The sequence below is a fragment of the Pristiophorus japonicus genome, chromosome 4 (assembly GCF_044704955.1).
Source record: "Pristiophorus japonicus isolate sPriJap1 chromosome 4, sPriJap1.hap1, whole genome shotgun sequence".
In the NCBI taxonomy this organism is placed as follows: Eukaryota; Metazoa; Chordata; class Chondrichthyes; family Pristiophoridae; genus Pristiophorus; species Pristiophorus japonicus.
In genome coordinates this window covers 9,757,315-9,781,836 of record NC_091980.1, presented here as the reverse complement: position 1 = coordinate 9,781,836, position 24,522 = coordinate 9,757,315, and the positions used below count along the sequence as shown (strand labels likewise).

General features: G+C 49.1%; 1 protein-coding gene across 1 annotated transcript in view; it reads left to right on the top strand.

Moving 5' to 3' along the window:
• Nucleotides 1–24,522, top strand: part of golga6l9 (golgin A6 family like 9) — a 116,332-nt gene that overhangs the window by 90,808 nt on the left and 1,002 nt on the right. Inside the window, exons 12-13 of the mRNA XM_070877114.1 lie at nt 15,114–15,264; nt 23,318–23,405. Coding sequence (XP_070733215.1) covers nt 15,114–15,264; nt 23,318–23,405 — 239 coding nt within the window. The remainder of the gene's footprint in view (nt 1–15,113; nt 15,265–23,317; nt 23,406–24,522) is intronic.

Below are 24,522 nucleotides of genomic sequence, written 5' to 3'. Positions count from 1 at the left end.
TTACATACATGACATCACCTCCCCCCCCCCCCCCAAAGTCTTATTGGGATCACAGGTTTAGTCTTTCAGGTGGTCTATACTCCCTCGTGGAGCGCCGCAGTTGGGGCTCTGGTTGTTGGGACACTGACGTGAGTGTCTGTCACCTGTGGTGATTCTGGCCTGTCCGGGCTGACCGCAGGGACTGTGCATTCTTCTGATTACTCTTGTTGCTTGTTCACTGGTGGTGTTGTGAGCTCCATCTCATGGTCTTCTTCAGGTTCCTCCGTGTCGATGCTGAACCTTTTTTTTTTAAACTTGGTCCAGATGCTTACGGCATATCTGACCATTGTTGAGTTTTACCACGATGACCCTATTCCCCTCTTTGTCAATTACAGTGCCCTCAAGCCATTTGGGCCCCATGGCGTGATTGAGGATGAATACAGGATCATTTATTTCTATACATCTCCCCTTCGAGTTGTGGTCATGGTACTCATTTTGTGACTTGCGCTTGCCCTCAACTATGTCGGTCAGGGCAGGGTGAATGAGGGACAACCGAGTTTTGAGTGTCCGTTTTATTAATAGCTCTGCGGGCGGGACCCCCGTGAGCGAGTGCGGTCGGGATCTATAGGCCAGCAGGAGACGCGATAGGCGGCATTGTAGGGAAGGTCCTTGAATCCTGAGAATATATTGCTTAATGATTTGGACCGCACGTTCCGCCTGGCCATTGGAGGCCGGCTTGAACGGCGCAGTCCTGACGTAGTTGATGCCATTGCCCGACATAAAATCTCGGAATTTGTAGCTTGTGAAACATGGGCCATTATCACTAACCAGGATGTCCGGCAAGCCATGGGTTGCAAAGATCGTACGTATGTTTTCCACGGTGGTGGATGACGTGCATGAATTCAGAATGATGCACTCGATTCATTTCGAGTACGCATCTACCACAATAAGGAACATCTTACCCATGAACGGGCCCGCGTAGTCAACATGGATGCGTGACCATGGCCTGGTGGGCCAGGGCCACGGGCTGAGCGGGGCCTCCCTGAGGGCATTACCCAGCTGGGCACACATCGTGCACCTGTGAACACAGTGTTCCAGGTCTGAATCAATTCCAGGCCACCAAACGGGTGACTAGGCAATGGCCTTCATCAGCACAATGTCTGGGTGCTCGCTGTGGAGTTCCCTGATGAATGCCTCCCTGCCCTTCTGGGGCATAACTACTCGGCTGCCCCATAATAGGCAGTCGACTTGGATGGAGAGCTCATCCATCCGTATGTGGAATGGTCTGACCTCCTCAGGGCATGCTCCGTGTGCGGGTGCCCAATCCCCAGTCAGGACACATTTCTGAATCAGGGATAGGAGGGGATCTCTGTTTGTCCAGGTTTTGATCTGGCGGGCTGTCATGGGGGAGCCTGCGCTGTCAAAGGCATCGACAGCCATGACCATCTCAGCGCTTTGCTCCACTGCCCCCTCAGTGGTGGCCAGTGGAAGCCTGCTGAGCGCATTAGCGCAATTTTCAGTGCCGGGCCGGTGCTGGATGGAGTAGTCATAAGCAGCCAGCGTGAGAGCCCATCGCTGTATGCGAACTGATGAGTTGGCATTGATAGCCTTGCTGTCTGACAACAGGGATGTTAATGGCTTGTGGTCCATCTCTAATTCAAATTTCCTACCAAATAGGTACTGATGTATTATTTTTACACCATAGACACATGCAAGCGCTTCCTTCTCGACCATCCCATATCCCTGTTCTGCTTGAGAGCGCGACCTGGAGGCATAAGCCACAGGTTGTAGTTGACCCTCAGCATTGCCCTGCTGCAACACGCACCCAACCCCATAGGATGATGCATCACATGTCAGAACCAACTTTTTATAGGGGTCCTACAGGGTCAACAACTTGTTTGAACAAAGTAGGTTTCGCGCCCGATCAAAAGCCCATTCCTGACAGTCGCCCCAAAACCAATCACAACCCTTACGCAGGAGCACGTGTAGTGGCTCCAACAACGTGCTCAAGTTCGTCAGAAAGTTCCCGAAATAGTTCAACAGTCCCAGGAATGAACACAACTCCGATGTATTGCAGGGCCTGGGTGCTCGTCTATTCACCTCTGTTTTGGATTCGGTGGGCCGAATCCCATGTGCAGCAACCCTCCTGCCCAGAAACTCAACCTCATGAGCTAAGAACACACATTTAGACTTCTTAAGTCGCAGGCCTACCCGGTCCAGTCGGCATAGCACCTCCTCCAGGTTGTGGAGGTGTTCCTCGGTGTCTCGACCCGTGATGAGGATGTCGTCCTGGAATACGACCATTCCAGGAATGGATTTAAGCAGGCTTTCCATGTTTCGTTGAAAAATCGCGGACGCTGATCGAATACCAAATGGGCACCTGTTATAAACGAACAGTCCCTGGTGCGTGGTGATGATTTAGATTCGTCAGCCAATTCCTGGGTGATATAGGCTGAAGTGATGTCCAACTTGGTGAACAGCTTGCCGCCTGCCAGCGTGGCGAAGAGGTCCTCTGCTCTCGGGAGCGGGTATTGATCTTGTAGGGACACCCGATTGATGGTGGCCTTGTAGTCGCCACAGATTCTGACAGAGCCATCCGCCTTTAGGACAGGAACGATGGGGCTCGCCCAGTCGCTGAATTCAACAGGCGAGATGATGCCCTCTCTCAACAGCCGGTCCAATTCGCTCTCGATCTTTTCCCGCATCACATACAGCACATCTCTGGCTTTGTGGTATACTGGCCTGGCGTCCGGGGTGATGTGTATCACTACTTTAGTGCCTTTGAAAGTCCCGACGCCAGGTTGGAATAGTGAATTGAATTGTTGTAGGACATGTGAGCACGAACTTCGCTCCACAGATGACATTGCGTGAACATCCCCCCATTTCCAGTTCATCTCGGCTAACCAGCTCCTCCCCAACAGTGCGGGACCATTGTCCTGGACAATCCAGAGCGGCAGCCGATTCACTAACCCATTGTGTGTGACAGCCAACATTGCACTGCCTAGCACCGGAATGATTTCTTTAGTGTAAGTCCATAATTTTGTCTCAATACGTGCTAATTTGGGTCTACTGGCTTTAAGAGGCCATAGCTTCTCAAATTGCTGAATGCCCATGAGTGACTAGCTGGCCCCAGTGTCCAGCTCCATGCATACTGGGATACCGTTTAATACAATCCTCATCATCATTGCTGGCGTCTTGGTGTATGAACTGTGAATATTCGCCACATGGACCCGCTGAACCTCGGCATCCATCGATTTGCCCCAAAAGTCATCCTGCCTCAAAGAACCCTCTTCTGGTCCATCCGCTTCATATATTAGTCTGGTTGCAGACTTCCTGCACATTCGAGCTAAGTGGCCACTGCGATTGCAGTTCCTGCAGACAAACTGTTGAAATTTGCAAGATCTAGCTGAGTGTTTTCCCCCACACCTCCAGCATGACTTACAGTTTCCATTGTTGGGAACAAAGGGACTATGGCCAGGCATTCCGCACTGACTTTCCCTTTGACTGCTCTTAAGTACCCTATTAGTGGGTGTCAATGGCCCCATCCCGGGCCGCATTGTCCAATGTGATGGCGTGAATGTCCGTTCAGCCTGCTATTGTCTCTGATGAGTCGCATTGATGATGTTGACTCCCTGATCCATCGCCGCGTTAGAGGCAGAATTGTGCACGTATATTATACTCGGCTCTTCCTCCCCCACCATGAAAGTTTGAGCTATCAATGCCGCTTCTTCCAAGGTCAAATCTTTGGTCTCAATTAATTTGCGGAAAATTCCCGCATGACCGATGCCCTCGATAAAGAAGTCCCTTAGCATCTCCCCCCTACAGGCATCTGTGAACTTAGAGGCTGGCCAAACGTCGGAGGTCTGCTACGAAGTCCGGTATGCTCTGTCCTTCACGACGTCGGTGGGTGTAGAATCTGTGTCGGGCCATATGTATGCTACTCGCCAGTTTGAGGTGCTCCCTGATCAATTTGCTAAGTTCTTCAAAGGTTTTGTCCATCGGCTTTTTGGGTGCTAGTAAGTCCTTCATGAGCGCGTAAGTCTTTGGTCCGCAGCTGGTCAAAAGATGAGCCCTTCGCTTGTCGGCCGCTGCATTCTTTCGTAATTAAGCTTTTCTGAAGCCGCTCGACAAAATCGTCCCAGTCTTCCCCAACACAGTACCGTTCCTCTGTGCTACTGGTGGCCATTCTCGTGGGTCGTGAATTCCCGTTTCTCGTCGCCAATGTAAAGTCCTTACTCTACAGTATGAAACCACATGAGGCACATTCTGGGGACAAGGTCACTGTGTGACCTTAACTCTTTATTCACAGGACTTCAAAGACGATGACCCTGCATGAGACCTCCCTTTTTATACCTGTGTGATCAGGTAAGGAGTGTCGCCCACAAGTTCACCCCTTGTGGTCAAGGTGTGCATCGAGGTTAAGTGTACACAGTAATACAGTGGTGTTACATTGTGGTTACATACATGACACAAAGTATTTGCTTAACTGGTTCACCATTTCTTTGTTCCCCATTATAAATTCACCTGAATCTGACTGCAAGGGACCTACATTTATTTTCACATATCTATAGAAGCTTTTGCATTCAGTTTTTATCTTCCCAGCAAGCTTCCTCTCATACTCTATTTTCCCCCTCCTAATTAAACCCTTTGTCTCCTCTGCTGTGTTACAAAATTCTCCCAGTCCTCAGGTTTGCTGCTTTTTCTGGCCAATTTATATGCCTCTTCCTTGGATATAACATATCCTTAATTTCCCTAGTTAGCCACGGTTGAGCCACCTTCCCCGTTTTAGAAACATAGAAACATAGAAACATAGAAAATAGGTGCAAGAGTAGGCCATTCGGCCCTTCTAGCCTGCACCGCCATTCAATGAGTTCATGGCTGAACATTCAACTTCAGTACCCCATTCCTGCTTTCTCGCCATACCCCTTGATCCCCCTAGCAGTAAGGACCTCATCTAACTCCTTTTTGAATATATTTAGTGAATTGGCCTCAACAACTTTCTGTGGTAGAGAATTCCACAGGTTCACCACTCTCTGGGTGAAGAAGTTCCTCCGCATCTCGGTCCTAAATGGCTTACCCCTTATCCTTAGACTGTGACCCCTGGTTCTGGACTTCCCCAACATTGGGAACATTCTTCCTGCATCTAACCTGTCTAACCCCGTCAGAATTTTAAACGTTTCTATGAGGTCCCCTCTCATTCTTCTGAACTCCAATGAATACAAGCCCAGTTGATCCAGACTTTCTTGATAGGTCAGTCCCGCCATCCCGGGAATCAGTCTGGTGAACCTTCGCTGCACTCCCTCAATAGCAAGAATGTCCTTCCTCAGGTTAGGAGACCAAAACTGTACACAATACTCCAGGTGTGGCCTCACCAATGCCCTGTACAACTGTAGCAACACCTCCCGGCCCCTGTACTCAAATCCCCTTGCTATGAAGGCCAACATGCCATTTGCTTTCTTAACCGCCTGCTGCACCTGCATGCCAACCTTCAATGACTGATGTACCATGACACCCAGGTCTCTTTGCACCTCCCCTTTTCCTAATCTGTCACCATTCAGATAATAGTCTGTCTCTCTGTTTTTACCACCAAAGTGGATAACCTCACATTTATCCACATTATACTTCATCTGCCATGCATTTGCCCACTCACCTAACCTATCCAAGTCGCTCTGCAGCCTCACAGCATCCTCCTCGCAGCTCACACTGCCACCCAACTTAGTGTCATCCGCAAATTTGGAGATACTACATTTAATCCCCTCATCTAAATCATTAATGTACAGTGTAAACAGCTGGGGCCCCAGCACAGAACCTTGCGGTACCCCACTAGTCACTGCCTGCCATTCTGAAAAGTACCCATTTACTCCTACTCTTTGCTTCCTGTCTGACAACCAGTTCTCAATCCATGTCAGTACACTACCCCCAATCCCATGTGCTCTAACTTTGCACATCAATCTCTTGTGTGGGACCTTGTCGAACGCCTTCTGAAAGTCCAAATATACCACATCAACTGGTTCTCCCTTATCCACTCTACTGGAAACATCCTCAAAAAATTCCAGAAGATTTGTCAAGCATGATTTCCCTTTCACAAATCCATGCTGACTTGGACCTATCATGTCACCTCTTTCCAAATGCACTGCTATGACATCCTTAATAATTGATTCCATCATTTTACCCACTACCGATGTCAGGCTGACCGGTCTATAATTCCCTGTTTTCTCTCTCCCTCCTTTTTTAAAAAGTGGGGTTACATTGGCTACCCTCCACTCCATAGGAACTGATCCAGAGTCAATGGAATGTTGGAAAATGACTGTCAACGCATCCACTATTTCCAAGGCCACCTCCTTAAGTACTCTGGGATGCAGTCCATCAGGCCCTGGGGATTTATCGGCCTTCAATCCCATCAATTTCCCCAACACAATTTCCCGGCTAATAAGGATTTCCCTCAGTTCCTCCTCCTTACTAGACCCCCCGACCCCTTTTATAACCGGAAGGTTGTTCGTGTCCTCCTTCGTGAATACCGAACCAAAGTACTTGTTCAATTGGTCCGCCATTTCTTTGTTCCCCGTTATGACTTCCCCTGATTCTGACTGCAGGGGACCTACATTTGTCTTCACTAACCTTTTTCTCTTTACATATCTATAGAAACTTTTGCAATCCGTCTTAATGTTCCCTGCAAGCTTCTTCTCATACTCCATTTTCCCTGCCCTAATCAAACCCTTTGTCCTCCTCTGCTGAGTTCTAAATTTCTCCCAGTCCCCAGGTTCGCTGCTATTTCTGGCCAATTTGTATGCCACTTCCTTGGCTTTAATACTATCCCTGATTTCCCTTGATAGCCACGGTTGAGCCACCTTCCCTTTTTTATTTCTATGCCAGACAGGAATGTACAATTGTTGTAGTTCATCCATGCGGTCTCTAAATGTCTGCCATTGCCCATCCACAGTCAACCCCTTAAGTATCATTCGCCAATCCATCTCAGCCAATTCACGCCTCATACCTTCAAAGTTAGCCTTCTTTAAGTTCTGGACCATGGTCTCTGAATTAACTGTTTCATTCTCCATCCTAATGCAGAATTCCACCATATTATGGTCACTCTTCCCCAAGGGGCCTCGCACAACGAGATTGCTAATTAATCCTTTCTCATTACATAACACCCAGTCTAAGATGGCCTCCCCCCTAGTTGGTTCCTCGACATATTGGTCTAAAAAACCATCCCTTATGCACTCCAGAAAATCCTCCTCCACCGTATTGCTTCCAGTTTGGTTAGCCCAATCTATGTGCATATTAAAGTCACCCATTATAACTGCTGCACCTTTATTGCACGCACCCCTAATTTCCTGTTTGATGCCCTCCCCAACATCACTACTACTGTTTGGAGGTCTGTACACAACTCCCACTAACGTTTTTTGCCCTTTGGTGTTCTGCAGCTCTACCCATATAGATTCCACATCATCCAAGCTAATGTCCTTCCTAACTATTGCCTTAATCTCCTCCTTAACCAGCAATGCTACCCCACCTCCTTTTCCTTTTATTCTATCCTTCCTGAATGTTGAATACCCCTGGATGTTGAGTTCCCAGCCCTGCTCATCCTGGAGCCACGTCTCCGTAATCCCAATCACATCATAGTTGTTAACATCTATTTGCACAGTTAATTCATCCACCTTATTGCGGATACTCCTTGCATTAAGGGATGGTTTTATTTTTATTCCAGACAGAGATGTACAATTGTTGAAGTTCATCCATGTAATCTTTAAATGTTTGCAATATCCTATCCACCGTCAACCCTTTAAGTATCACTCGCCAGTCTATTCTAGCCAATTCACGTCTCATACCATCGAAGTTAAGTTTCCTTAAGTTCAGGAACCTAGTCTCTGAATTAACTGTCACTCTCCATTTTAATAAAGAATTCTACCATATTATGGTCACTCTTCCCCAAGGGGCCTCGCACAACAAGATTGCTAATTAGTCCTTTCTCATTACACATCACCCAGTCTAGGATGGCCAGCTCTCTAGTTGGTTCCTCGACATAGGTCGCGAAAACCATCCCTAATACACTCCAGGAAATCCTCCTCCACCGTATTGCTACCAGTTTGGTTAGCCCAATCTATATGTAGATTAGTCACCCATGATAACTGCTGTACCTTTATTGCACGCATCCCCAATTTTTTGTTTGATGCTGTTCCCAACCTCACTACTACTGTTTGGTGGTCTGTACACAACTCCCACTTTCTGTTGGCAGGGTTTTCTGCCCTTTGGTATTCCGCAGCTCCACTCGTACCGATTCCACATCATCCAAGATAATGTCCTTCCTTACAATTGCATTAATTTCCTCTTTAACCAGCAATGCCACCCCACCTCCTTTTCCTTTCTGAGTATATACTTCGTTTCCAGTTCTAAACAACAATTTAAAACACAGGTGGGTGGCAGTGTGAGCTGTGAGGATCATGCTATGAGGCTGCAGAGTGACTTGGATAGGTTAGGAGAGTGGGCAAATGCATGGCAGATGAAGTATAATGTGGATAAATGTGAGGTTATCCACTTTGGTGGTAAAAACAGAGAGCCAGACTATTATCTGAATGTTGACAGATTATGAAAAGGGGAGGTGCAACGAGACCTGGGTGTCATGGTACATCAGTTATTGAAGGTTGGCATGCAGGTACAGCAGGTGGTTAAGAAAGCAAATGCTATGTTGGGCTTCATAGCTAGGGGATTTGAGTACAGTTGTACAGGGCCTTGGTGAGGCCACACCTGGAGTATTGTGTACAGTTTTGGTCTCCTAACTTGAGGAAGGACATTCTTGCTATTGAGGGAGTGCAGCGAAGGTTCACCAGACTGATTCCCAGGATGGCGGGACTGCCTTATCAAGAAAGACTGGATCAACTGGGCTTGTATTCACTGGAGTTCAGAAGAATGAGAGAATGAGAGGGGATCTCATAGAAACTATAAAGTCCTGTCCCCTCAATACAGATTCACACGAGGCATGTAGTGAAGTCAAGGTCACTCAGGACCTGCACCTTTATTTCACAGCTCTGGAATGTTGCACTTGCCTGAGACCTGTCCTTATATACCTGTCTGGGACAGGTATCCAGTGTCTCCTGCAAATGCACCCCTGGTGTTAAGATATGCTGATGGTTACAGGTCATATCTTATTAGAGTCATGTATAGCATGTTAGGATACAGTTATATATAATAATGTAAGATACATGACATCACCCTCCCCCAAGGTCTTATTGTCTTTATAGGTTCAGTCTCTCAGGTGGTCTTTGCACTCGCATGGAGCGTCTGAGTTGTGGTTCAGTTGTTTGCTTTGGTGTCTGTTTTTCTTTGGGTGTGGTTGCTGGTATCTCGCCTGGGCTGTCTGTTTCAATTGGTGTGATTGTTGTTGACTTGCCTGGGCTTTGTGTTGGGATTGCCCTTTCCTCAGGTTGTTCTCTCTGTCTGTCCACCAGGTGTAGTGCGAGTTCCACATTGTAATCTGCTTCTGGTTCCACAGTGTTGTTGGTAAATCTGCTTTTGACTTGGTCTACATGCCTCCGGCAGGTTTAGCCATTGTCCATTTATACTACCAGTAGCCTGTTTCCTTCCTTGCCCGTTACTGTCCCTGCAAGCCATTTGGGCACCCTGCCATAGTTTAGTACAAACACTTTGTCCCCTATCTCATTCCATCTCCCCCTCGAATTTCTGTCATGGTACTCAGTCAGCTTACGGCGCTTTGCCTCAACAATTTCGTGCATGTCTGGGAGGATTAATGACAGCCTTGTTTTTAAAGTTCTTTTCATCAACAGTTGCGCGGGGGGGAGTCCCAGTCAATGAGTGTGGACGAGATCTGTATGCCAGCAGCAGTCGCGACAGGCGACCCTGCAGCGTGAGACCTTGGATTTTAAGCATGTCTTGTTTAATGATTTGCACTGTTCTCTCCGCCTGGCCGTTGGAGGCTGGCTTGAACGGTGCCGTCTTGACATGATTTATGCCGTGGTCAATTATAAAATCTTGGAATTCTGCGCTGGTGAAGCACGGACCATTATCACTGACCAATACGTCAGGGATTCCGTCCTTTGCAAACATGGTTGCGAGGCTCTCCACAGTGGTGAAGGTTGTGCTCGAGTTTAAAATGGTGCATTCGATCCACTTTGAAAATACATCTACAACTACGAGGAACATTTTGCCCATGAATGGGTCCGCATAGTCTACGTGCACCCGTGACCACGGTTTGGTAGGCCAGGGGCTCAGGGGAGCCTCCCGAGGGGCATTGCTGAGTTGGGCACAAATGGTGCACCGTCGGACGCAGAGCTCCAAGTCTGCGTCAATACCAGGCCACCAGACGTGGGATCTGGCTATGGCCTTCATGAGAACGATTCCCGGGTGCTCGCCGTGGAGCTCCCGGACAAATGCCTCTCTGCCTCGCAGAGGTATGACTACTCAGCTGCCCCACATCAGGCAGTCCGCTTGTAGTGATAGCTCATGCATGCGCCTGTGAAAGGGTTTGAATTCCTCAGGGCAGGCATCGCGAGCCTCTGCCCAGTCACCGGTTAGGACACATCTTTTTATTAAGGATAATGTGGGGTCGCTGGCCATCCAGGCTCTGATTTGGCGAGCTGTCATGGGCGAACCTGTGGACTCAAAGGCATTGATTGCCATGACTATCTCACAGTCCTGTTCGTCAGACCCTTCCGTGGTCGCTAGGGGTAGCCTACTGAGCGCGTCAGCACAGTTGTGCCTTATGGTATAGTTGTCGGACGCCCGCATGAGTGCCCACCGTTGAATTCGCGCCGAGGCGTTGGCGTTTATTGCCTTGCTCTCAGATAGGAGGGACGTGAGGGGCTTGTGGTCGGTCTCTAATGCAAACTTGGCCCCGAAAAGTTATTGGTGCATCTTTTTGACACCATACACGCATGCGAGCGCCTCCTTCTCTACCATTCCACACCCGTGCTCCGCCCGCGAAAGTGACCTGGAGGCATAAGCTATGGGTTGTAATTTGCCCGCACTATTGACATGTTGCAAAATGCACCCGACCCCATAGACTGACGCATCTCATGTGAGAACTAGCTTTTTGCCTGGATTAAAGAAAGTCAAAACACTGATGGAACACAGAAGGTTGCGTGCCTTATTGAAGGCACGTTCCTGGGTATCCCCCCAAAACCAATCACACCCCTTCCGGAGTAGCACGTGGAGAGGCTCCAGCAGCGTGCTTAAGTTCTGCATAAAGTTCCCAAAGTAATTGAGTAGCCCGAGAAAGGCGCGCAGTTCTGAGATATTCCGCGGCCTGGATGCCAGGTGAATTGCTTCTGTTTTGGACTCTGTTGGGCAGATTCCATCAGCTGCAATCCTTCTGCCCAAAAATTCAACCTTGGGTGCGAGAAACAGGCACTTGGATTTCTTAACTCTTAGGCCTACCCGATCCAACCGCTTTAGTACTTCCTTCAAATTACGGAGATAGGAGTCAGTGTCCCTGCCCGTGATAAGTATGTCGTCTTGAAATACAACCGTCCCCGGGCTGGACTTGAGCAGACTCTCCATGTTGCGCTGGAATATAGCAGCTGCTGACCTGATGCCGAATGGGCATCGATTGTACATGAAAAGGCCTCGATGTGTGTTGATGCTGGTGAGTAGCTTGGATTCCTCGGTCAATTCTTGCGTCATATACGCAGATGTGAGGTGTAGTTTTGAGAAAAGTTTACCTCCAGCCAATGTGGCAAATAAGTCCTCCGCTCTGGGCAGCGGGTACTGGTCCTGTAGGGAGACTCTGTTTATGGTAGATTTGTAGTCCCCACAGATTCATACGGATCCATCAGGCTTAATGACTGGGACAATGGGACTTGCCCAGTCACTAAATTCCACAGGTGATATAATGCCTTCCAGCAGAAGCCTGTCTAGTTCGTGTTCAATCTTTTCCCTCATCACATAGGGTACAGCTCTGGCCTTGTGATGGACCGGTCTAGCATCCTGTGTGATGTAGATTTTGACTTTGGCCCCTTTGAAAGCCCCCACACCTGGCTGAAAGTGATGTTCAAATCGCTTTATAACTGTTGAGCAGGAGGTCCGTTCCTCTAACAACATGGCATGGACATCATCCCATTTCCAGTTTAGTTTTGCCAGCCAGCTTCCCCCCAGCAGTGCTGGGGGGTCTCCGGGGACAATCCACAGGGGAAGTCGGTTCACTGTCCCTTTGTGTGTGACAGAGAGCATGGCGCTGCCGAGGACTGGTACGATTTCTTTGGTATAGGTCCTTAGTTTGGTGTCAACCCTTGTGAGTTTTGGTCTGTCTCTTTTATGCGGCCACAGTTGTTCAAATTGTTGAGCGCCCATGAGAGATTGACTCGCTCCTGTATCCAGCTCCATGTTGACAGATATCCCGTTGAGTAGGACCCTCATCATTATAGGGGGCGTCTTGTTGTAGGAGCAGCGGCCATTGATCGTGTTGACCCGCTGTACACCGGTGTCCCGGGTACTGTCCCCACCATCTTCTGGTCCGCTTTCCGACCCATCCGATTCGTATACCAGCCGAGCTGCTGTTTTTTTGCACATGCGGGCCAGATGCCCTGTATATTCACAGTTCCTGCAAACAGCCTGCTGAAATCAACACCCCCTTGACGAGTGCCCACCCCCACACCTCCAGCACAGACCGCTTCGATTGTTTCCAAAGAATGAGCTGCATCTGGCTGATCTCTCTTGAGCTTTTCTCAGTTTGTAGTTGATTGCTCGCATTGTGGGTTGATGAGGTGTGAACGGCCATTCCTGTGGCCTTTGATGGCTTCTGACGCCACTGCCTGCTGTCGAGGGCCTGCTCTCCTGCTTTTGTCTGCGTGTGTGTGGGAGTAGCAGCTTGTTTCACGCTGTGAACTCCTTGTTCCGATATTTCGTTAGTTGTCGTACCTGCATTGTAAATCAACCTCGTTTCTTCTTCCCCTGCCAAGAATGTCTGTGCAACCAGTGCTGCTGCCTCTAAGGTCAGGTTCTTCAATGAAAAAGTCTCTCAGCATTTCTCTCCTCAGTTCATCGGAGAACTCACATAAACTAGCCAACCTCCGAAGTTCCGCCATGAAGTCGGGTATGCTCTGGCCCACACAGCGTCTGTAGTTGTAGAACCTGTGTCTGGCCATGTGTAGGCTGCTCGCTGGCTTCAGGTGGTCTCTTACCAGTGTGCTCAATTCTTCAAACGACTTGCTTGCTGGTTTCTCGGGTGCCAGCAGATCCTTCATTAAAGCGTATGTTTTCGAGCCACAGCTGGTCAAGAGATGGGCTCTTCTCTTGTCTGCTTTGTCGTCTCCTAACCAGTCTTTGGTTACAAAGCTTTGCTGGAACCTTTCTATAAAGTCCTCCCAATTGTCTCCAGCATTGTACTTTTCATCTGATCCGTTGTTCGCCATTCTGTGGATTCTGTAATCCTGTAACTCGTCGCCACTGTAAAGTCCTGTCCCCTCAGTACAGATTCACACGAGGCATGTAGTGAAGTCAAGGGCACTCTGGACCTGCACCTTTATTTCACAGCTCTGGAATGCTGCACTTGCCTGAAGCCTGTCCTTATATACCTGTCTGGGACAGGTATCCCAGTGTCTCCTGCAAGTTCACCCCTGGTGGTAAGGTATGTTGGTGGTTACAGGTCATATCTTATTACAGTCATGTATAGCATGTTAGGATACAGTTATATATAATAATGCAAGATACATGACAGAAACGTTTAAAATTCTGATGGGTTTAGACAGATTAGATGCAGGAAGAATGTTCCCAATGTTGGGGAAGTCCAGAACCAGGGGACACAGTCTAAGGATAAGGGGTAAGCCATTTAGGACCGAGATGAGGAGAAACTTCTTCACCCAGAGAGTGGTGAACCTGTGGAATTCTCTACCACAGAAAGTTGTTGAGGCCAATTCACTAAATATATTCAAAAAGGAGTTAGATGTAGTCCTTACTACTAGGGGGATCAAGGGGTATGCGAGAAAGCAGGAATGGGGTACTGAAGTTGCATGTTCGGCCATGAACTCATCGAATGGCGGTGCAGGCTCGAAGGGCCGAATGGCCCACTCCTGCACCTATTTTCTATGTTTCTATGTTTCATCTGTATCAGTTTTATACATTTTTAGGCATCTTTAGTTTCTAACAGCTAGATAAACACATCCGAACATACGAACAATGACGGACAGATAAAGACCATCTGGTGCATCGAGCCTGTCCCACACAGTGGCGATACCTTGTGTATCACAACATATACACTCCACCCCACCCCACCCCAAGCCATGTGATCTCTTGGGAGAGGCGAAAAAAAGCAGATAAACAATCCAGACAATTTGGGAGGGAAAAGTTCTGGGAAATTCCTCTCCGACCCATCTCGGTGATCGAAACTAGTCCAGGAGATCACTCTGGCCATTAAATTCCCTGCAGTACCGACCTTCTGTAAGAGGTCATCTTCGTCGCAGCCAGAAACAAATCCAGCTTTCGCTCGAAGGGATTCAGTAAGTCTGCATCCACCACATGGAACAGCAGCGTGTTCCAGAGGTCTACTGATCTCTGGGAAAAGAACCACCTCCTGACCTCTAACCTACACCTGGGACTCCCTGGCCAAAGACCGCCCTAAGTGGAGGAAGAGCATCCGGGAGGATGCTGAGCACCTCGAGTCTCATTGCCGAGAGCATGCAGAAATCAAGCGCAGGCAGCGGAAGGAGCGTGCGGCAAACCAGTCCCACCCTCCCTTACCCTCAACCACTGTCTGTCCCACCTGTGACAGGGACTGTGGCTTACGTATTGGACTGTTCAGCCACCTAAGGACTCACTCATTTTTAGAGTGGAAGCAAGTCTTCCTCGATTCCGAGGGACTGCCTATGATTATGTTGGCCAAGACACTGGGAAGAAACTCCTTGTTCTTCTTCCAATGGTGCCTTAGGATCTTTCACGACCACCTGAACAGGCAAACTGGGCCACGGTTTATCGATGTGACTGTGTTAACCTTTAATGTGTATAATTAGGAAGCATTGCTGGCTGCTGTATTTATCAATGGCTCTCTGCCCCAATTCCTCTTGCATGAAATACCTTGTTCAGAGAACAACAAGGCCACAGATAGTTAGCAGCAAGTTTTGAACTTGGAACAGCTTTCGTTATTAAAATAAAAAAAATGAATAAATTTTTTGTTACTGTCTCAAAAGGTCCTTCGCGAATTTCGTGAGGCGTCTGAGCTGCAATTAAACGCACTGGAGAAACGCTATCGCCCGTTGCTGCAGGACGCAATTCAGGACGCCGTGTATCTCGCTTCCCGGAAACAGCAACTGGAATTAGGAAACAAACACTTGAAGGAGGGTAAGTGACTGATGCAGAGAGGGTTTAGAGTGGGGAGGGCAGCAGTGAGGATTGGACTGAGGGGGGAACAGAGCGAGGGGGGGGAAACGGGGAGAGGGGGGGGAACGGGGAGAGGGGGGGGGGAACGGGGAGAGGGGGGGGGAACGGGGAGAGGGGGGGGAACGGGGAGAGGGGGGGGGAACGGGGAGAGGGGGGGGAACGGGGAGAGGGGGGGGAACGGGGAGAGGGGGAGGAACGGGGAGAGGGGGAGGAACGGGGAGAGGGGGGGGAACGGGGAGAGGGGGGGGAAACAGAGCAAGGAGGGGGACTGAACTTCAGTTACGAGAGCTTGAGTGACGACGACTAAAGTGATGTGGATGAAAACAACAGTGTGCTGACAGTCTGATCATTACTTTGACATTCTGTTGCCACTGAAAAGGGAGACAATTGTTGTTGCCTTTTTTTTGCCCAAGCGGCCATTTTAAAGTTTCAACCTAAACATTGGGAATATCGTGCCTACCCCGAGGGGGGGGGCGGAAGGGGGCCACAGCCTATCCCCGGGGTGAGGGGAATGACCACAGCATATCCCTTGGGGAGGTGGGGGGAAAGGGGGCCACAGCCTATCCTCAGGGTGGGGGGGGGGAAACCAGAGCATGTCCCTGGGCGGGGGGGGGGGGGGGGGGCGGAATGACCACAGCCTGTCCCCGGGGGGTGGGGGACGGGAGGCGCGAGGACTGTAGCCTATCCCCGGGGTGGGGCAAGGGAATGACCACAGCCTGTCCCCGGAGTGGGGGAAGGGAATGACCATAGCTTGTCCCCGGGGTGGGGGAAGGGAATGACCACAGCCTATCCCCGGGGTGGGGGAAGGGAATGACCACAGCCTGTCCCCGGGGTGGGGAAGGGAATGACCACAGCCTGTCCCCGGGGTGGGGGAAGGGAATGACCACAGCCTGTCCCCGGGGTGGGGGAAGGGAATGACCACAGCCTGTCCCCGGGGTGGGGGAAGGGAATGACCACAGCCTGTCCCCGGGGTGGGGGAAGGGAATGACCACAGCCTATCCCCGGGGTGGGGCAAGGGAATGACCACAGCCTATCCCCGGGGTGGGGCAAGGGAATGACCACAGCCTATCCCCGGGGTGGGGCAAGGGAATGACCACAGCCTATCCCCGGGGTGGGGGAAGGGAATGACCACAGCCTATCCCGGTCCTGTCCTCCCCCAATCTCCACACACAAGCATTTTCCGACAATGAATCTCCAGATAGCAATCAGGATTGGGACTTCCAGCTGATATTTCCATCTCCTGACCCAGGGACACAGAGAACAATTGTTATTCTCCTAAACCCATCCTAGTTGAGATCAACGAACTAGCTCAGCCGTTAGGCAAAACAAAAAAAAAACTTGCATTTCTATAGCGCCTTTCACGACCACCAGACGTCTCAAAGCGTTTTACAGCCAATGAAGTGGTTTTGGAGTGTAGTCACTGTTGTAATGTAGGAAACGCGGCAGCAAGTTTGCGCACAGCAAGCTCCCACAAACAGCAATGTGATAATGACCAAATAATCTGCTTTTGTGATATAGATTGAGAGATAAATATTGGCCCCAGGACACCGATAACTCCCCTGCTCTTATAAGAAATAGGAGCAGGAGTCGGCCATTTGGCACCTCGAGCCTGCTCCAGCATTCAGTAAGTTCATGGCTGATCTGATCAAGGGCCAACAGTGCCGTGGGATCTTTTACACCCACCTGAGAGAACAGACAGGCCCTCAGTTTAACATCTCATCTGAAAGACGGCACCTCTGACAGTGCAGCGCTCCCTCAGCACGGCCCCTCCGACAGTGCAGCACTCCTTCAGTACTGCCCCTCCCACAGTGCAGCGCTCCCTCAGTACTGCCCCTCCGACAGTGTCATTATCATCATAGGCAGTCCCTCGTATCGAGGATGACTTGCTTTCACGCCAAAAAGGGATGAGTTCACAGGTGTTTCAATGAAGGGCCTAATATGCCAGATCCTGAACTACATGTTGAAGGGTGGAAAATGCCTGTGCGTGGATTTTTTTAACGTGCGGTGGCCGTTGCATACCAGCCACCACACGGGCTTGACAGAGTGAGGCCTTGCTCCAGTGGCAAGGATTACCCAAGACGATTGGAGACCTGCTCTGTTGCACGGACCTAGTGCGCACACATATCGCAGTGTGGGCTGGCCCGTGCTGCCCCTGGGCCCTCGCCTCTTCTCAGTACTCCCTCAGTACTGCCCCTCTGACAGTGTGGCGCTCCCTCAGTACTGCCCCTTCCGACAGAGCAGCGCTCCCTCAGTCACCATAAGCAGTCCCTCGGAATCAAGGAAGACTTGCTTCCACTCCCTAAGTGAGTTCTTTGGTGGCTGAACAGTCCGATACGAGAGCCACAGACCCTGTTACAGGTGGGACAGACATTCGTTGAGGGAAGGGATCGATGGGGCTGGTTTGTCGCGTGCTCCTTCCTCTGCCTGCGCCTGGCCTCTTCACGCTCTTTGCCTTGAGACTTGGAAGAGCTCAACGCCCGTCCGGGTGCACTTCCTCCACCTCAGGCCGTCTTTGGCCAGGGTCTCCCAGGTGTCAGTGGTGATGTCGCACTTTACCAGGGAGGCTTTGAGGGTGTCCTTATAACGTTTCCGCTGTCCTCCTTTGGCTTGTTTACTATGAAGGAGCTCCGCATAATGCATTTGCTTAGGGAGTCTCATATCTGGCATGCGAACTATGTGGCCTGCCCAGCGAAGCTGATCGAGTGTGGTCAGTGCTTCAATGCTGGGGATGTTAGCCTGGACGAGGATGCTGATGTTGGTGCGCCTGTCCTCCCAGGGGATTTGCAGGATCTTGCGGAGACATCGTTGGTGATATATCTCCAGCGACTTGAGGTGCCTTCTATACATCGTCCATGTCTCAGATCCATACAGGAGGTGCTCCCTCAGTACTGCCCCTCCGACAGTGCGGCGCTCCCTCAGTACTGCCCTAGAGTGTCAGCCTAGATTTCTTTATGCTCAAGTTCCTGGAGCGGGACTTGAACCCATAACCTTCTGACTCAGAGGCGAGAGTGCTGCCCACTGAGCCACGGTTGACAAGCTCCCCACGGAAACGTTTGAACTTCTGGGATGTCCGCCAAGACGTGCCATTTTGAGTTCATGGAGTCCAGAGCACCTTTAAACGGTTGGTTGAGCTCCTGTTTACCCATTGAGAGATTTCAAGGTCATTTAAGTGTGCAACTATCCTCACGTGATCAGACCATGACACGGCTGCAATCTGACTCACCAACCGTGCGCTCTTTCCAAGACGCGTCAGTGACCAGCGATCAGGAGCGACATCCCCGACGGATTGAATTCCCCTCCCTCGCCCAATTTTGCTGGAGTTGACCACAGCCCCTGGAGTTAGGAGCTAACTCAGCACAGACCAGGGTCTGCACCTCAGACCTTTCTGGAATGGATAAATGTAGATCATAGAACCTTACAGCACAGAACATGGAAAATAGCAGGAGTCAGCCATTTGGCCCTTCGAGCCTGCTCCACCATTCAATGAGACCACGGCTTATCATCTTACACAACTCCACTTTCCTGCACTATCCCCAGGAGGCGGCTGTGCGGCCAGTCATGAAAGTCTCCAGTCCTCTTGCCAACGAAGGTTCACCAGACTGATTCCTGGGATGGGGGGGGGGATTAAGTATGAGGAGAGATTGAGTAGACTAGGCCGATATTCTCTAGGGTTTAGAAGAATGAGAGGTGATCTAATTGAAACACACAAAATTCTTACAGGGCTTGACAGGGTAGATGCAGAGAGGATGTTTCCCCCTGGCTGGGGAGTTTGGAACCTGGGGTCACAGTCTCAGAATAAGGGGTCGGCCATTTAGGACGGAGATGAGGAGAAACTTCTTCACTCAGAGGGTGGTGAATCTTTGGAATTCTCTGCCCCAGAGGGCTGTGGAGCCTCAGTCTCTGAATATATTCAAGACAGAGATCGATTGATTTTTGGATATTAAGGGAATCAAGGGATATGGGGATAGTGCAGGAAAGTGGAGTGGAGATAGAAAATCAGCCATGATCTTATTGAATGGCAGAGCAGGCTCGAGGGGCCGAATGGCCTACTCCTGCTCCTCGGTTCACTAGGTGGATTCCGCAGATGAGGAGGTTGACTTATGAGGATAGGTTGAGTACATTAGGCCTGTACTCTTTGGAGTTCAGAAGAATGAGAGGTGATCTTGTTGAAACTTATGAGATAATGAGGGGGTTCGACAAGGTGGATGCCGAGAGGATATTTCCACTCATGGGGAAACTAAAACTAGGGGACATAGTCCCAGAATACAGGGACGCCCATTTAAGAACGTAAGAAATAGGAGGAGGAGTAGGCCATTCGGCCCGTCAAGCCTGCTCCGCCATTTAAGAAGATCATGGCAGATCCGATCATTGACTCAGCTCCACTTCCCTGCCCACTCCCCATAATCCCTTATCTGTTAAAAAGCTGTCTATCTCTGTCTTAAATTTATTCAATGTCCCAGCTTCTACAGCTCTCTGAGGCAGCGAATTCCACAGATTTACAACCCTCAGAGAGAAGAAATTCCTCCTCATCTCAGTTTTAAATAGGCGGCCCCTTCTTTTAAGATTATGCCCCTATTTCTGAATTTAAAACTGAGATGAGGAGAAATTTCTTCCCTGAGGGTTGCAAATCTGTGGAATTCTCTGCCCCATGGAGCTGAGGAGGCTGGGTCATTGAATATATTTAAGGTGGAGATAGACAGATTTTTGAGCGATAAGTGAGTAAAGGGTTATGGGGAGCGGGCAGGGAAGTGGAGCTGAGCCCAAGATCAGATGAGCCGAATGGTCTACTCCTGCTCCAATTTCTGATGTTCTTTACTGCACTGGGAGTGTCAGCCTAGATTTTTGTGCTCAAGTGTCTGTGGAGTGGGACTTGAACCCACAACCTTCTGACTCAGAGGCGAGGGTGCTACCCACTGAGCCACAGCTAGCATAAGTATGATGGACCAAATGGGCTCCTCTGTGCTGTATCATTCCATAGAGCCATAGAATGACACAGCACAGGAAGAGGCCACTCCAATTAATCCCACTCCCCCACTCCTTCCCCACAGTCCTGCAATTTTTTCTCCTTCAAGTATCTCGCCAACTCTCTTTTAAAAGTTACGATTGAATCTGCTTCCATCACCCTTTCGGGCACAACTCGCTCTGTTTAAAAAAAAAAGTTTCCTCGTGTCACCTCTGGTTTCTTTCCCAATCACCTAAAATCTGTGGTCCTCTGGTTACTGACCCATCTGCCACCGCAGTTTCTCCTTATTTACTCGATCAAAACCATTCGTGATTTTTAAGACCTCTATAAAATCTCCCCTTCACATCTCTGCTTTAAGGATAACAATACCAGCTTCTAGTCTCTCCAACATCACAAAAGTCCCTCATCGCTAGTGCCATTCTGGTGACTCTCCTCTGCACCCGCTCGACAGTTGGACGCAACACTCCAACTGAGGCCTGACCAGTGTTTTATAAAGGTTCAGCGCGACTTCCCTGCTTCTGTACTCTGCACCTTTATGAATAAAGCCAAAGGTATCATATGCTTTTATTAAGCAGCCTTCTCAACTTGTCCTGACACCTTCAAAGATTTGTGTACATACAGCCCCAGGTGTCTCTATTCCTGAACCTCCCACTAAGGAGATTGTACTCAGTAAGATAATAGGACAAATTGCAGATAAATCCCCTGGACCTGATGGCTTGCATCCTAGGGTCTTGAGAAGTAGCGGCAGGGATTGTGGATGCATTGGTTATAATTTACCAAAATTCCCTGCATTCTGGGGAGGTCCCAGCAGATTGCTGCAAATGTAACGCCCCTATTTAAAAAAAGAGGCAGATAAAAAGCAGGAAACTATAGACCAGTTAGCCGAACATCTGTGGTTGGGAAAATGTTGGAGTCCATTATTAAAGAAGCAGTAGCAGGACATTTAGAAAAGCAAAATTCGGTCAGGCAGAGTCAGCATGGATTTATGAAGGGGAAGTCATGTTTGACAAATTTGCTGGAGTTCTTTGAGGATGTAACGAACAGGGTGGATAAAAGTGGATGTGGTGTATTTGGACTTCCAAAAGACATTTGACAAGGTGCCACATAAAAGGTTACTGCACAAGATAAAAGTTCACGGGGTAATATATTAGCATGATAGACGATTGGCTAACTAACAGAGAACAGAATCGGGATAAATGGTTCATTCTCAAGTTGGCAACCAGTAACTAGTGGGGTGCCACAGGGATCAGTGCTGGGACCCCAACTATTTACAATCTACATTAACAACTTGGAAGAAGGGACTGAGTGCAACATAGCCAAGTTTGCTGACAAGACAAAGATGGGAGGAAAAGCAAGTGTGAGGAGGACACAGAAAATCTGCAAAAGGACAGACAGGCTGAGTGAGTGGGCAAAAATTTGGCAGATGGAGAATAATGTTGCAAAGTGTGAGGTCATGCACTTTGGGAGAAAAAAAATCAGAGCAAATGATTTAAATGGAGAAAGATTGCTAAGTGCCACAGTACAGCGGAACCTGGGGGTACTTGTGCATGAAACTCAAAAGGATAGTATATGCAGGTACATCAAATGATCAGGAAGGCCAATGGTATCTTGGCCTTTGTTGCAAAGGGGATGGAGTATAAAAGCTACAATTGTACAGGGTATTGGTGAGGCTACACCTGGAATACTGCGTGCAGTTTTGGTTTCCATATTTACGAAAGGATAAACTTGCTTTGGAGGCAGTTCAGAGAAGGTTCACGAGGTTGATTCCAGAGATGAGGGGATTGGCTTATGTTGAGTAGGTTGGGCCTTTGCTCATTGGAATTCAGAAGAATAAGGGAGATGATCTTATCAAAACATGTAAGATTATGAGGGGGCTTGACAAGGTGAATGCAGAGAGGATGTTTCCACTGATGGGGGAGACTAGAACTAGAGGGCATGATCTTAGAATAAGGGGCCACCCATTTAAAACACAGAGATGAGGAGAAATTTCTTCTGAGGTTTGTAAATCTATGGAATTCGCTGCCTCAGAGAGCTGTGGAAGCTGGGACACTGGGACATTGAATAAATTTAAGACAGAAATAGACAATTTCTTAAACGATAAGGGGATAAGGGGTTATGGGGAGCGGGCGGAGAAGTGGAGCTGAGTCTATGATCGGATCAGCCATGATCTTATTGAATGGCGGAGCAGGCTCGAAGGGCTGCATGGCCTACTCCTGTTCCTGTTTCTTATAAAATTGTGCCAGTTAGCTTGTATTGTCTCTCCTCATTCTTCCTCATAGATCACTATGATCTACATTTACCCATTAAGACAATGGGAATCTCTAAGCAGGCTCCCTTAAACACACACTATATCCCAGATCTTGGCTGTAGGCAAGGAAAATTTGGGTTCAGGGTTTGAAAAAACGACAATATTTCAGGTGTCAGCCGTGGCTCAGTGGGTAGCATTCTCTTTTCTGAAGGGCGAGGGTTCAAGTCCCACTCCTGGCACTTGCGTATATAAACCAGGCTGACACTGCAGTGCAGAACTGAGGTAATGGTGCACTGTCGGAGGTGCTGTCTTATGACTGAAGCCTCATTTTCCCCCTCAGGTGGACGTAAAAGATCCCGAGGCCATTATTTCGAAGAGGAGCAGTGCAGTTCCCCCGGTTTCCTGAGCCACCGTTATCCTTCAAGCAACATTACTAAAAACAGATAATCTGCCCATTATCACATTGTTGTCTGTGGGAGCTTGCTGTGCGTGGATCGGCTGCCCGCCTCCTTACATTACAACAGTGACAGCACTTCCAATGTATTTAATTGCCTGTAAAATGCTTTAGCATGTCTTGAGGTTGTGAATGCGGCAGAAATGCAACTTCGTGGTTTCTAACATTTCAAGTTGCGTAAATAAGGGAATGTTTACGGATGTCACCAGCTACTGGCAGTAGCTGCGGTGTGTGACAGAGGCATTGTGCAAATGCAACAGGGCTTTAATCTCTCGGGACGCGTTCCCATCGCCTTCTCAGCAGGCGACGTCCTGTTGCAAGGCATTGACTGCGTTATTTTCCTTTGCAGTAATCGCCGAGCTGCGAGACCAGCTCTCTGTAACAAAACAGCGAGAGGAGCTTCCTCATCAGCAGGGAGGGGAGACCGAGCGAGGCAGGTCAAGCCGGAGTTCCTCAGTAGGGCAGGGCGACTGATGGGACAACGCACGGCGATCGTGACCTTCAAGATTATGAAGGGTTCCACAAAGATAAATCATCATAATTTGTTCCCACCGGCTGGTAATGAGAAGATAGCAAATTTAAGACATGAATTAAAGGGGAAATCATTGCATGCATGCGCCAGTCTCCGTATATAATTATAAAATCCTAGAAACTTACAGCATAGGCCATTCGGCCCGTCGTGCCTGTACCGGCTATTTTTGAAAGATCATCATCATAGGTGGTCCCTCGAACGGGGATGACTTGCTTCCACAAGAGTTCACAGATGTTTCAATGAAGGACCCGATGTTCCAGTCCTGAACTCCAATTGAGAGGGTGGAAGATGCCTGTGCGTGGATTTTTTTTAAACATGGGGTGACCGTCGCACACCAGCCACCACACGGGCTTGACAGAGCTAGGTCTTGGTCCAGTGGCAAGGGTTAACCAAGACGACTGGAGACCTGCTCTGCTGCACGGACCTAGTGCGCACACATATCGCAGTGTGGGCTGGGCCCGTGCTGTCCCTGGGCCCCATACCCTCATTCGCCGCATCTCTGCCATGATCTCTCGCCGCACCTCCACACCTCCGTCACGATTGGGATTTCCAATGCGGTGCTGATCATCCGTCAAGTCTTAACTTGACAGATCGCAAGTTCTGGATTTAGTGCGCATGTGGAAATCATGAAATTGCAGTCCATTTCAAAGGCGCTATGACGAAGTACTCTCGGTACACTGTCACTGCAAATTCTGGCCCAATGTTTCTTTGAAAGAGTAGTCGCACTCAGTCCCACATCCCTGCTTTTCGTCTGTAACTCGAACTTGCTCATTCTGCAGTACCTGTCCAACTCCCCCTTTAAAAGTATTGATGGAATCAGCTCCCACCACCGTTTTAAGTAGAACGTTCCAGATCCCGACAACTCGAAACATTTCACTCTACGTTTCAGACTATACCCTCTTGTTGCGACTATGTCAAACCAATTGATGTTTATCTCGTCCAGGCCCTTTAGTGATTGTGAGTCCTTTGTTTTCTTCAAATTCATGTGGGAGTCACTGGCAAGGTCGGCATTTATTGCCCAT